General features: G+C 48.9%; 1 protein-coding gene across 1 annotated transcript; it reads right to left on the bottom strand.

Moving 5' to 3' along the window:
- Nucleotides 1-735: 735 nt before the first annotated feature.
- On the bottom strand, nucleotides 736-13,794 carry ogdhb (oxoglutarate dehydrogenase b). Its single transcript, XM_086096516.1, has 23 exons — nucleotides 13,749-13,794; nucleotides 12,648-12,895; nucleotides 12,252-12,398; nucleotides 12,005-12,098; nucleotides 10,019-10,134; nucleotides 9,797-9,951; nucleotides 9,575-9,721; nucleotides 9,416-9,506; nucleotides 9,167-9,346; nucleotides 8,508-8,636; nucleotides 8,117-8,296; nucleotides 7,893-8,045; nucleotides 7,607-7,709; nucleotides 7,029-7,157; nucleotides 6,503-6,653; nucleotides 6,289-6,416; nucleotides 4,966-5,144; nucleotides 4,796-4,867; nucleotides 4,585-4,710; nucleotides 2,186-2,258; nucleotides 1,897-2,060; nucleotides 1,675-1,829; nucleotides 736-1,430 (listed from the first exon to the last, which is right to left on the bottom strand). The coding sequence occupies exons 2-23, from the start codon at nucleotides 12,843-12,845 to the stop codon at nucleotides 1,307-1,309; spliced, it is 2,994 nt and encodes a 997-aa protein (XP_085952642.1). The 5' UTR covers nucleotides 12,846-12,895; nucleotides 13,749-13,794; the 3' UTR covers nucleotides 736-1,306.
- Between the last annotated feature and the right edge of the window lie 41 nt (nucleotides 13,795-13,835).

The following is a 13,835-nucleotide window of genomic DNA, read 5'->3' as shown; positions in this document are numbered from 1 at the left end:
CATTCCAGGGAAATGGCTGCTGCTCATGACCTAGAATAACACACAACATGACTGACTGGGAGGGGGAGGGGGAGGGGGGGATGGAGGGTTTTTGGGGGGGGATGGGGAGGGGAGCAAGGGAGCCACAGAGGAAAGGTTACAAGGGGGCCAGGGAAGGAAGTGAGGAAGCAGGCTAGGGAAGGAAAGATGCAAGGAAGGATGGAGGGAGTGAACTTAACAATGACCTCTAATGACCTCACGACATTGTGGTCATGAGAAGACATGAGAACCTTTGAAGTAGCTAAATGATCAATTCCATTTTTTTAAATTTAAATACTGACGAATACTGTAGCCGTTTTGTAAAATAAAAAGTTACCAAAAAAAAAAAACTTAAGTGTAAATTTGTTAAAATCATTTGGGTGTGCCTTTAAGAGGCGTGACCTAGTAAAAAGCAACAAAATGACCGCGGTAAGCCTTTGTGTCTTGTTTTTCTGCTACTAGCTCAACTGATGAGCCTCAACATGATGCATGCTGCCCTCTAGTGCCTGAAAAATGAATCACATCACTCCAATCTTGAGCTGGCCATTTTCCTGAGTTGGGAGTCTTGATTTCCCGTACTGGTCGCCAGTCAACATCAGGACACAAAGATGACCAAGCACTCACATTCACACAATTCATGGCTTCATTCAAACCTTAACTGAAGTTCGCATGTGACATTCATCAATAATCTTTAATTGGCAGCATCAAGATGAAAACTTTCAAAACAAATAGTTGACATTTATTTGTCTTCACATTAAAAGTCAAACTTGTTGTCATTGTTTGGCTAACGTAGGACAAAATGTCCGCCCCACGAGACATTTTGCTTCATTGTTCACATCTTCAAAAGTTAAAATGATCATAAAATCCCTGAGAAATGTCCCTTGGACGGCAGTGAAGACTGTCAAAAATGAATTTTCATATTGAACACAAAGCTTGGTAATATCCACGCTCATTTGTTATCCTGTTGATGGTGTCTCACGTTGTCGAGTAGCATGAAGCTAACGAGCTAATGAGTGGATTTGCTTCGCTGCTGCTGATTCACTTTTAGTTTTAACTGGGATGGGTCGAGTATTCCGGAACATTTTGATCGTAAGGTATGATTGTGCACAACATTCAGGTTGTAGAAAAATAAAATCACATCAAATTTATCATTTAAAAAAAAAAGTCTCCTTTTAATGTTCTCATGAGGTCGTCGGTGTGCGATTGCGCAGATGAACACATTTTGCGCGTTTGCGGCGATGCTACGAGGTCGCGAAAGGCGTGAGCGGCCCGCGGTCCTCGGAGGAGGTCAGCGGTGGTTGCCTGAGAAGGCGTTGAGGTCAAAGGTCACGTTGAGGAGGCGCTGCAGCTCCGTCAGGTGGGTCTGTTTGTTTCCTGTTGCCGGGGCGGCGGCTGGATCGCGGCCGGCGTACCTGACAGAAAAGGCACAGGCAAGCGGTTAGGATTAGGCTTTCGTTAGGGATTTGGAATTGGGATTAGGGAGGAGGCCAGAGTCCGGATTATTTGGATCTGCTGTGCTGGAGAAGGACTCTGACCCTGAACAGAATGCCCACCCATGGATTAAGGTCAGGGTCGGAGTTAGGGTTGAGTTTAGGGTTATGGTTAGTAAGTCGTTAGTGGTAAGGGTTGAGGTTGAGGGTTAGGCCAGCCGCTCACCGAATGGGCCGGGCATGGCCAAGGGTGGTCTGGAGGCGGGGCTTGACATAGTCATAGTAGCCCTGGTTCTTGTGCTCTTCCTGACACCAGACCACATCGGCCTGGGCGTAGCGCTCCGTCTCGGTCCGCACCAGGTCAAACGGAAACGGCGACAGCTGCGGCGAGCGGTCACACGTTTAGAACCCCGCGCCACGTGACGCGGCCGATGGGGTGCGGCTGTACCTGCTCCACGCGGACCAGCGCTACGCTAGCGTCCAGGCCTCGCGTGCTGCGCTCGCGGTGCAGGTCGTAGAAAATCTTTCCGCTGCACAACACGATTAGCTTCACGCCGGCGGGCTGGGCGGACGCCGGACCCTCGTCTGGGATCACGCGCCTGAAGTGCGTTCCTGTCGGAGGGGCCGAGTCAGACAGAGGGACGGCGACATGCTGGGGTTGACTAAAGCATGTGTGAACGATTCCTAACACAAATATATTGTATTGTTTAGTCCGTAAAAAAAAAAAAACAAAAAACCTGGCAGCATGAGGTCAAAACTGGAACGAGCCTCCGGGTGGCGCAGGAGTGACTTGGGAGTGAACACGATCAGCTGTTGTGAGAGAAGAAGAAGAAGAGGTTAGGATTGGGGTTCAAGCACCACATACACTCAGCAACATGCTTGGGTGGCGGGTGGATCGGAGCGTGGGAATATCATTTCCATCGGCTCCGGTTCACCTGCTCCTAATTTTAATGCACCACACACACACACTTGTATATACACTGGGTGGGGTCACATTCACGGTTTAGGGGTAGAGTTCGCCAGTCCGCGAGCTGGCGGACTCAGTAACAGGGGTTAATTTTCACAAAGAACGCTGGGGTGACGACCGGGGCCTTCCCCCGCTGGGCCTGGGGTTCGGGGGTGTCGGCCGCCCTCCGGTGCCCCCATCTCCCCCTTCTGCCCCCGGTGTTCCGTCCTTCCACACGGCGGGGGGTGGGGTGGGCGCGGCTGCCCTCTCCGCTCCGCTGTCCGGCCCCTCTTCGGCGCCGGTGCCTGGGTGCGGGTGGTCCCCGGGGGCTGGGGGTCGGGGGTTGGGGGGCTGCCGGTTGGTCGGGGTGGGGTCGGGGGGGGGGGCGGTGGTGGGGGTTGCGGGGTGGGGGGGTGCTGGGGGTGGGGGGTGTCTGGGGGATTGGGGGCATGGGGGCGGCTGGGGCTGGGTTGGGGTGGGTGGCAAGGAGTGGATGGGGGGCGGGGGGTGGTGGGGGGGCGGGGGTTGGGGGCCGGTGGGGTGCCTGGTGGGCCTGCAGTGCCCCGTCCTGCTGCGTTGGGCCGGGGGCGCGGGCCGTGTTGGGGCGGGGGGCGCTCCTGCTCCTGGGTTTGCTCTCCGGCCGGTGGCCCTGGTGGGGCCCGGGGGTCGTCCTTTGGCGCTGCCGCGGCCTGGGGGGCCCTGAGGTGTTGCGCTTGCTCTGTTCCGGCGGGGGTCGACGGCTCCCCTCTTTGGTGGAGATTTTCATGCATGCCAGATCCACCACACCAGCATCTACCGAAACTCAGACACAATCTGTTTCCTCCTCAGGTTATTGAATCGGTGGAGGCTGGTGTCTCGGATCTCACGCGGCTTCGTCTGTCCTTCCTTCCTTTTCTCGGTCTCTCCGTTGGTCTCTTGAGGCCTCCCTGACTTTATGTTTTTTGGATTTGTTGGGGTCTGGATGTTTCTTGGGCTGGGGAGGAGTTCTGGTGGGGGGTGTCTGGTCGGTGCTGGATTTCACCTTCCTTGGTTTTCTTCGGTCCCCTCGGGTCTCCTGGTGTTCGATTTAGGTGAACGGTATAAGATTTTTTTTTTTTCTAATAGGTTTTCTGGTGAGCTAACAAACACACGCACGCACGCACGCACACACACATACTCACCCACACACACACAAAAAAAAAAAAAAAAAAAAGTATGTATGTATGTATGTATATATGTATATATGTATGTATATATGTGTATATATATATATATATATATATTTAAAAAAAAAAAAAAAAAAAAAAAAAAAAAAAGAGCAATGATGATGACATTTCCGAATGAACAATACTGAGCTCTTATATAAAAAAAAAAAAAAAAAAAAAAAAAAAAAAAAAAAAAAAGGATTGGGGTTCAAGGTTGGGGGGGTCACAATTAGGGATTACAGTTCAGGATTAGGCTTCGGGTTCAGGGTTAGTTTTAGGTTTAGGGATTTTAATTCACAGGTTGCGGTCCTGGTTTAGGGCATGGGTCTGCAACCTGCAGCTTTGGGGCCACATGTGGCTCTTTAGTCCCCTCCAGTGGATCTTTCAAAAATGAGTAGAAATTCATTGATATATATATATATATTTTTAAATATTTAACATTTTTAACTCATTCACTCCCGGTCACTTTCACTGAAGCAATCCCCTTTGCTCCTAGCTGTTTTACTGGCTTTTGACTGATTTCGCAAGGCCCACACAATATTGTGTTCTATTGCTATAAGAACATTGAAGCTTCCAAAAGAAAGATTAGAGTCTCTTCTTTCATCGGGGAAAAACGTATATTTCTATTTGTTTCCGTTTTGCAGCAATTAGCATTAGAATATAGCTAAGTTTCATCATTATTCACAAATCTGATTAGAACTGTGCGTGAATGAGATTTTTTCTTCTTCAACATAGCCCTGGTTGATCTCTTGTACTTTGCTGCCACCTGCTGGTCATTTTTTTGTAAGAACAACCATTTCTTGCTGCATCAAAGCCTTCAGTACGCATTCAGTACATTAGACGAACACACCTTCATCCAAATGTTGAACGGTTTTGTGGCTAACAGATTTTTTTGTGCGATTTATTTGACCTCGATCGGCTCTTTCGACAGTTACGGTTCCTGACCCCGCGGTTAGGAGTTTCCTGTTTCGCGTTCAGTGTAGATGGAAGCGACGCAACCACTGACCGGCTTCCTGAACGGCAGCAGGATCTGTCGGCGGAGGACGTGGAAGTAGTTGGCGGGGGTGGAGCAGTTGACAACGATCCAGTTGCAGTCGTGCAGCTGCCCGACGGCAAAGTCGCGGTGCTGCTTCTGACAAGTCCGGCCACACCCAGACTGAGACGCGCTCATCACGTTGGCCAGGCGCCACGGGCAACAAAAGCGGACGCAAACTCACCGGAAACGCGTCCGGGTCGTCGTTGCACATCTGGAGGAATCTTTCGGGGCGGGCCGACGAGTGTTCGGGACCCTGAGCCGCCATCACGGCACATCATTAGCAGTCAAATCAGTCGCAAACGGTGAAAATGCTGGCAAAATATACACATAAGGCCGCGGGTTGGAACGTACCATCCCCTCCATGCCGTGGGGGAGCAGCAAGACGATGCCGTTCTGTCGGACCCACTTGGCCTGACCTGAACTGATGAACTGGTCGATGATGCACTGAGCCGTGTTGTGGAAGTCTCCGAATTGGGCTTCCCAAAGAATCAGCGCGTTGGGGTTGGCCATGGCGAAGCCTAATTCGAAACCTGACCAGTGAGCGCACACACACACGCAGCAGGAGAACAAGGACACCGTGGAGGTTCAGGTCGGTGGAATTTTGGAGGCTTCGGGTTTGAGGCTAAATTGAATGTGGTTAGTGCCTCGAATTAGGGTTTAGGGTTAGGATTATGGATTAGAGTTAAGGTACTATTTAGTGGGTAGGGTTTAGGATTAGGTTTAGGTCTGGGGGGTATGGAGGACCAAAACTGCCAAAATTAAAAATAAATAAATAAATAAAGTGAAAATAAAACTGATATAAACAATATAATTAAAAAATTTAATAAATAAAAATGTTTTAAAAAATGGAAATAAAAACAATAAATATACATAAATACATAAATAAAAGTAAAAAAATAAATACAAAAATAAAAACGAGATTCAATATTAAAAATAAATGTAAAATAAATGCAAAAATAAATATATAAATAGAATTACATTAGAACATTCATTTATTAGAACATCAATCAATAAATAAAAACGCTCTGCTGTAATATTTATTTTATGCTGCAGACGCTGTCAGGACGAAATGCTATTCAAATGAGGGGCGGTCCTTGCGACTTGAGTTGCCCGACAACAAGTCGTGGTGACAGTGGACAAGACGGTTGCTCTCCAATGCAAGCTGGCGAGACGTCCTCGTTCGCCGACCCGCCCACTTCACCATTGAAAGGCAGTTGGCAACGGCGGAGTCCGACCCGAGACACGCTTAGGACCGCCCCGTCATTTGAATAACATTTCGTCCTGACAGAGCGTCTGCAGCATGAAATAAATAAACGTAAAGAGCAGAGCATTTTTATTTATTGAATGATATTTAATTCTATTTATACAATTATTTTTACATTTATGGCCATTTATTTTTATATTTAATTAAATTTTTGGAATCTCGTTTTTTTATTATAATTTTTTTAACTTTTATTTATTTAGGAATATATATAAATACTTTTTTTCCCATTTATATTTATGTTTTTGTATTAAATTTTGTTTGTATATTTTTTATATCCGTTTTTATTTTCCTTTTTTTTTCTTTTTTTTTTGTCAGTTTTAGTCTTCCATAGCGGGGGTACACGGGTTCCGAGTTCGAGACGAGGCCCGGGGGGTTTCGGCCCAATGTGGGAATGTTTGCGCAGTCCTCACCCAGGACTCCGTATTCCGACAGCGAGCTGTTGCAGACGGTGTACGTGGCCTGGCCGCTGACGATGTGGTTCATGGGGACGCAAATCTTCTTGTCCACGTTTTGGTCGTGAAGGACGTGATGCCGATGGCTGACGTGCAAAAAAAAAAGCACGCAAAACAAGTTGGGACGGTGACCACGGCGCCAAGGGTTTGGAGATCTTGCGGCGGCGCTGACCTGAAGGTTCCCCGCTCCACATCCTGACCACTCAGACGAACGTGAACGCCTTGTTTGAGCAGAGAACCCAAGGCCATGTACTCGCCCAGCGACCAGTCGCACACGCGCTGCTTCACCATGTCCGCTCGGCCCTTCAGGATGCGACTCAGACCTGAAAAGGCACAAAAACCCGATACACGAGCAGACGGACTTCAACCTGATACGTAACATGACCCCAAGCTAAAAACCCAACGGATCCTTGAACCACTTCGACGCTTAATCCCGTTCAAGGCTTAAACTTGAAAACAGGACGGGACGTGAACCAAAAATAAAAGAAATATCTGGACTCCATCCTGCAAGACTTCAACCTGACACTTGACCACTCAAACCTGAAGCGCTATAAACCTTAAACTTGAAATGCAACAAGACTCAAACCTGCAACTGATTAGAATCAGAACCGGGAAAGACGAGAATCGTATCCGAAAGACAAAAAGAGTCAACCCGGAAAGTGATACGAGCCAGAATAAAAAGCGGAGCGGGCAAGTACCAGGGTGGATGCTGAAGTCTTGCACCGGGACCGAGGCGGCCACCTTTCCGATGTGGACGAGGTCGTCCTCAGTCAGGCCGCTGGACTGACAGCTCATCGTTTTGGGACGGCCATTCGCAGTGAAGAAATCTGCGGGGAACATTGAGCGTCACCTTTCCCGCTGCGGACTCCATCTTGGCCATCGGTTTCTCATTAGGGTTCACGGGAAAACGTTCTCGCTCGCTTGGTTCGATTTCCACCCGGGACTTCATTATAAGGACAATGACGCTTTACTTGCAAGTCCTCGCCATGACGTTGCGTAGGACGGACATTTCAAATGTCTGACGTTTTTGTAGTCTTCGCAAGTAAAGACGTTTGTCATCCGAACCAGAACGTTTCTCATTAACATGAGAAACATATTCCAGTTTTTTCCCCCCATGTCACTTAAAGGGGCCGTCTTTTCTGCCAGATGACATCCTTTGTCACTTTTTTGGACAAGGGAGCCATTTTAGTCATTTTTTTAAAATGTTCCTAAGAGCTTGAATAAACAATAACAGTCGTCATGATGTGAAAATGTCCCGACGGCGGTTTGGTCTCACCAGGCCAGGGCGAGTCCAGCCAGTGTTTGACGTGCAGGATCTTCTCATCTTTGGAGCGAGCGTAAGCCTTCTCGCACGTGCTGTCGTACTTGGCCACTTCCTCCTGAGACGCAAAATGGAGGCCGTCCTCCGTGTTAGTGTTTCTTTGCGAAGACAACGAAGTAAAACACAATCCCGAGAGGTTCGAGATGGTTAGAAGCCATCTGATTGCGGTTTGCGCGACTGGACGCCAACTTGGAACCGGTCGCACCTGAACTTTGACTGTCCGTAGACCTAAGACATTTACCCGGTACTCCTGCGCGGCGACCACTCCCTCGCCAATCAGCTTCTGCGCAAACTTGTCCAGGACGCTCTTCTGCTTCTTGATCTGCTTGTACATCAGCGGCTGCGTGAACATGGGTTCGTCCATCTCGTTGTGACCGTTCCGCCTGTAGCAAACCTGAACACACACTTCCGATCTGAAATCCGTTTGGGAGACCGGACCGACCCGGGGGGGCGGAGGTCACCTACCAGGTCCACCACCACGTCCTTGTGGAAGGTGTTCCTCCATTCGGACGCCACCTTGCACACGTAAGTGACGGCCTCGGGGTCGTCGGCGTTGACGTGGAAGATGGGCGCGTTGACCACGCGGGCGACGTCCGTGGGGTACGCCGACGAGCGAGCCATCCTGGGATCTGTGGTGAAGCCGATCTGCGCCGCGAGAAGATAATCAGCTAACGCGCAGGTGTCCAACGCCAGATCCCAGGTTCGGCCCTCGGGGGTCATTTGATTCTGCCCCAAATTTGTCTTGACATTTTTCCAAACAAGTTAACCGAAGCCCTTTAATCCGAAACAGGTTTGACACTCGGAGCTCGAGCCTCCTTGAGGCTGTCAGCAAATGAGAGAAGTTGGAATCTGACACCTGGTTGTTGACCACCAAGTGCACGGTGCCATGCGTGGTATAGGACGGCAGGTCCGACAAGTGGAAGGTCTCGTAGACAATCCCCTGACCCGCGAATGCAGCGTCGCCATGAATGAGGATGGACATCACCTGCGGGAAAGACCAAGACATCACCAAGACGCTGTTAGAGTAGACAATATTTGTATTGTACTCTTTTCGTGTTCAATTAACTGAATGGTGAGATCCTGGTGAAGAAGTCCCTTTGCAAAGGTATAATTATTCAGAAGCTTCTGATCACACAAAATGAAGACACTCAAGCCGTGTTCCGTTCAGATTGTGTGTCCCTCCTCCCCTCGCACACAGTTATTTATTTAGAGTCAGTACGAAAAGTTTCCCTCTCTCCTCCCATGAGCACAAAAAGGCATCAAGTTCCCATGAGTACAAATCAGATTAGACTTGAACAATAATAAATCAGCCTGTCCTTGGACTCTCTTCGACTGGACACAGAAGAACAAAGGACTATAGATTGGCTTAACATATGAATTAACTGTTGTCTTACATTTATATCTTTATAATTAATATCCAAAACGGTTAAAATATAAATTGAAACTGAAAAACAATGTTAATAATCCAACAACGCCTTAGCAGGCGGCGGCGGCGGCGGCCAGGATGTCACCGACCTTCTTGCCCTCCGTGTCTCCGCTGTAGAACTGCTCGGCTTTGGTCTTGCCCTGGACCACGGGGTCCACCGCCTCCAGGTGGGACGGGTTGGCCATGAGCGACAAGGTGACCAGCTTGTCGCTGATGCGGTTTTTCCTCCTGTGGTACATGCCCAGGTGGTATTTGACGTCACCAGATCCCTGAGAGCAACGTGATGGATCAATGCGAGTTTTGGCGAAGGACACGATGACAACGCTTTGGTCCCAGACCTCGTCTGCCGACTCCAGTTTGGGATCAAACTGGCAGAAGATCTGGTCCAGTTCCTTGCGGATGACGTTGGCAAGAACGTTGAGCCTCCCTCTGGACAAAAGCACAAAGGTCAAACAGCTCGTGAAGAAGGGATGAAGAACTTTGGCTTCTCTCCAAACCTGTGCGGCATCCCCATGATGACGCTCTCCACGCCGCGGGCGCTGGACTCGTCAATGACGGTCTTGAGAGCCGGGACGAGCGACTCGCATCCTTCCAAGCCGAAGCGTTTCTCGGATGACCACTTCCTCTGGAGGAAATCCTCAAACCTGTCAGAAGACACGCAAGCCGCATTTACGATCTCCTCGTGCCTGCGACCGCTTGGTCATTCTCATCAGGGTCACCTGGTGGATTGGATCATCCGGGTCATCATGATCCGCTTCTCCTCCGCGCTGAACTGCAGGATTCCCGGGCTCTCGAACTTGCGCCGGATCCACTGGCACTGCTGCGCGTCGTTGATGAACATGAACTCCACGCCGATGTGCCGGCAGTACGCCTCCTGCCCGCCGGTGAAGGTTCGGCGGTCACAACCCCCGGCGTTGCGGCGCAAGAAACTTACGACTCACCTCCAAGCGTCGAATGATCTCTCGGAGCGGCAACGCGTCCTGATTGCCGCCGATGAAAGTGGTTTTGGGAAGGCGGTAAATCTTGTCCAAGTCGGAAAGATCCAGACCATAAGAACCTGTTGGCGCGAGATGAGGGACGGCGTCTATTTTCAGATCACGAGGGACATCGATAGTAGGCAAGGTCGGAATTTCCTGGAGGGCCGGACTCCTGCAGGATGTGGATGTTTCCCTTCTCCAACACAGCTGATATATGATCAGCTCATCAGCATAAGCCTGCTAACGATCCTGTTGATTGGAATCAGCTGCGTTGGCGCAGGGAAACATCCAAAACCTGCAGGACCCAGTTTGCCCACCCCTGCTCTCGTCCAAGTACCTCCTGGATGACCGAGGTCATCCGCTCGTTTTGTGAAATTGTACGGTAATTTGTCTGCCCGTCTGCAGTAGTTTGTTATTCTCGAAATTGGGTCAGCGCCGACATCTTGAGAAGGAAACTCATCTTAGCCGTTTTTTATACTTTGATGGGTAAAATGTCTTGACTGGCGAACAGGACCTTCCAGATACTTCAAGTCCTTCATCAGAAGCAGGACTTGCTCAGATTTGGATGCGCAGCCGCTTTACTCCCGACTCCCGACATAAGGACCGAGCTCGCCATCCGACTCAAACTTCTGCCCGCTGCGCTGCCATTTTGTCCTTTCAGTCACTGCCTGAATCTCATGACCGAAAAGCGAGAAACTGAAAGGCCGTCAACTGCTTGTGAACAAGACCTCCACAGGGGGGCAGGACTCCTAAAATGGAACCCACCCTTTTTGCCACTTTTGGAACATGGCTTCAGATTTGGAAACGATGAAGGCAAGACAAGTCAAGGGTCACAATATTAGGAACCGTATGACGCGGTGTTGCTTCTGGTTGTCATTCTTCTTGCTGGAGGCCATCTTGTGTTTGCGTGTGCAGCTCAGATAAGAAATTTGCACTGCCAGCAGGAGGCGGGGCTTGGTGCAATACGGCAGCGTCAACTCGTGTTATTTAAGACGTCTCTAGACTTTAACCCCCCCCCCCCCCCCCACCGTCATCACAAAATAAATGCAATCAATCGCATTACATCTATGGAGACACTGATAAGCAACCTTTGAACCCGATGCTGACTCGGCAATCGCGGGTTACGCCTCCTCCCACACTTGCACAGTCATAAATAACAGGAAAAGTTCTGACTGGATCATAACAAAGATAAACGAGACCGTACGGCAGAGGCGGGACTTCGTCATGCCTGCAAGTCAGAAGTCCAAAGTCTTAACTTTCAAGTTCCAAGCCAAAAATCCCAACTGAGCGACAAGCAAGTTGAGTCAAATCGGCTTTTCCAAGATTCTCTTAAGTCTGATTCGTGTCGAGACGCGACTCAAGACTTCTGCTGCTTAGCTGGCTCGCACGCCAATACCGAAAATCATGGCGACGCCCTTTTCTACTTTTTAAAACTGCCGTCGAATTGACAACTGTTATCTCCCACGGGGACACCAACAGACACTATGGAAACATTCCGTGCTAATCGCCTTATTATGTTGTTGCTATTGTTAGCATAGCAAAGGGGGGGCCCGACCTCTAGCAACGCTAAGCGTTTTTGTGTCTATGGGGACGCCCAAACGCACAATTTGCCCACACACTGGGACGAGTAAGCAACAAGGTCCAAAAGTGTAGTATTACATTTCCAGTCAATTAGCTCAACTTGTTAGCTTCTAGCTAATATCGGCTGCCGAGGCTCAACGGGCACTGATTAGCTACGTGAGCTAAAGCTAATGACTGAATAATGAGCTCACTGAACAGATAATAGCTAGTAGCATGTTCACGTTTGGTTAGCAGGCTAGCGGCAGATAAAGAAGGAAAGGCGTGGCAAACAAAGATTACGACACGATGTTAAGCGGAGCAGTAGAAAACATAAACATAAAACATAATATGCTAAAAAAAAAAAAAAAAAAAAAAAAAGGGATCGCTCACCAACTTTCTGGGAGCCGATGCTACACGGGGCATTATCCAGGTCCACACAGTTGATTTCCAGAGGGTCCAACTTGGCGAAGTGATGTCCTCGCACCTGCCAAAAACAGACAGACAGACAGACAGACAGACAGACAGCAAGGTCACGTTGCGCTTTCTATGAAATATTGTTGTTATTAACTCATCCCTGTTCAAACGGATTTTTGACGTCGGCAGCCGCCAACGGTAGTGAATGAGTGAATAATGGTACCTGGTAGGTGCGTATGAGCGTGTGGACCGCCAGATGATCTCCCACCAGCTTCTCCACGTCGGGCTCGGCGCTCAGCGCAAGCGTTCCCCGGAGAGGTGACGGACTTTGGCGGGCGGCGGGCGCGTTACGGAACAAAACATCCCACGACTGCACGGAGAGAAAAGGACCAGCTTTGACATCATATTTCATTCCGTATCGCAATTGATGAGCGCCGGACAATGTCAAAAAAATCATGTCAAAATGCCAAATATCGGCACACAAAATCGGCCTAACCGATAATCGGTCTATCCCGAATTAAAATGGTTTTAGATGCACTTTTTATCGGCCATTCGATTTTTCAAAAAAGGCCGATACGATATTCGTCAAAATGCCCAATTATCGGTCTGTCCCTCGTACCTTGTGTACGCTGGCGGGCTCTTGCAACCACGCAAGGTACATTTCCTCCACGTAGTTTCCCTTGGCAAACGTCTCCGTCTCCGCCGCCGCCGCCGACTTTGTCCTGCGTCCTCTCTGGACCGGCCCGCGGCGTGACGTCCACGGGGTCGCCGTCAGGGGTCGCAGCCTGGCCGCCGCCGAGCTCATCAAGCGATGCATCCTGCGACTACGAATGAGGCGTCAACGGGCGACCGCTCGGCCTCCCGATGCTGCGTGCCACAAAAACAAAGGTCTCAGTTTTGGACGCCGCCGCATGCGGAACTGCCGGAATTGTCCGGCATAACCAAGGTGGGTTCATTTTTATTTCGTTTTGACTTCTGCTTTTTAAATTTTAGTTAGTTTTAAGAGTGAATTTGTTAGTTTTATTAGATTTATACTTTTAAAAACTTTGTAGTAGCTTTAATATTAGTTCATTTGCTTTTTAATACTGTGTATTTGTTGGGCGCAAAATTATAGTTTTATAAATGTAAACTGTAGGTTCTTTTTTCTTTTTTTTAACAAGCACTCTTGTTTCTCATTAACGAAAACGTTTTTAAATTTTTTATTTTAGTTAATTTGCTGGCAGAAAGTCATCTAAAAACTATACAACTGCTTGGACCGCGACTGTACTTACGTTTATGTTAATTAGCTAATTACTCCAGCGTTAGCTACTGTTATGTAAAAATGTACATACGGGTTACATTAGACCCCGCCTCCCCACCATCATTTTTAAACCAAGGCCAGCGGCGTACCACGTCACGTGACGTGACGTCGCCACGTCCGTCACAAAAAAGGAGTCTGCGCCTTTAATTAAATGTCTGCTAGCGTTCGCGCGGGAACACAAACAAACTTTTTAAACGACTCAAAAGTAACCTAAGATGCGAGGGAAACATTAATTTAACGAGTCTACAACAGCTTAAAAAAACCGTTCAAACGTGAGCGGTTCGCTCAAAGGAGCAAACAAGGGCACGCAAAAACAAACAAACAAACAAACAAAAATGTCATCTTATCATTTTAGTAACAAGCCAAGTGGTTAAGAATGGAAATAGTTGAATGTAAAGAGAAGGACGTTAATTGACTTACCTGTGTGTGTGTGTGTGTGTGTTTGCTTGAGTTCCGTCGCGTCTCAGGGGCGGGGCGGGGGACTTCACGCCGGCTGTGACGTCACCA

The sequence above is a fragment of the Leptonotus elevatus genome, chromosome 15 (assembly GCF_054856555.1).
Source record: "Leptonotus elevatus isolate MCC_2025b chromosome 15, RoL_Lele_1.0, whole genome shotgun sequence".
Taxonomy (NCBI): domain Eukaryota; kingdom Metazoa; phylum Chordata; class Actinopteri; order Syngnathiformes; family Syngnathidae; genus Leptonotus; species Leptonotus elevatus.
Note: the sequence above shows the minus strand (reverse complement) of the source record. Positions and strands in the feature narration are given on the sequence as shown.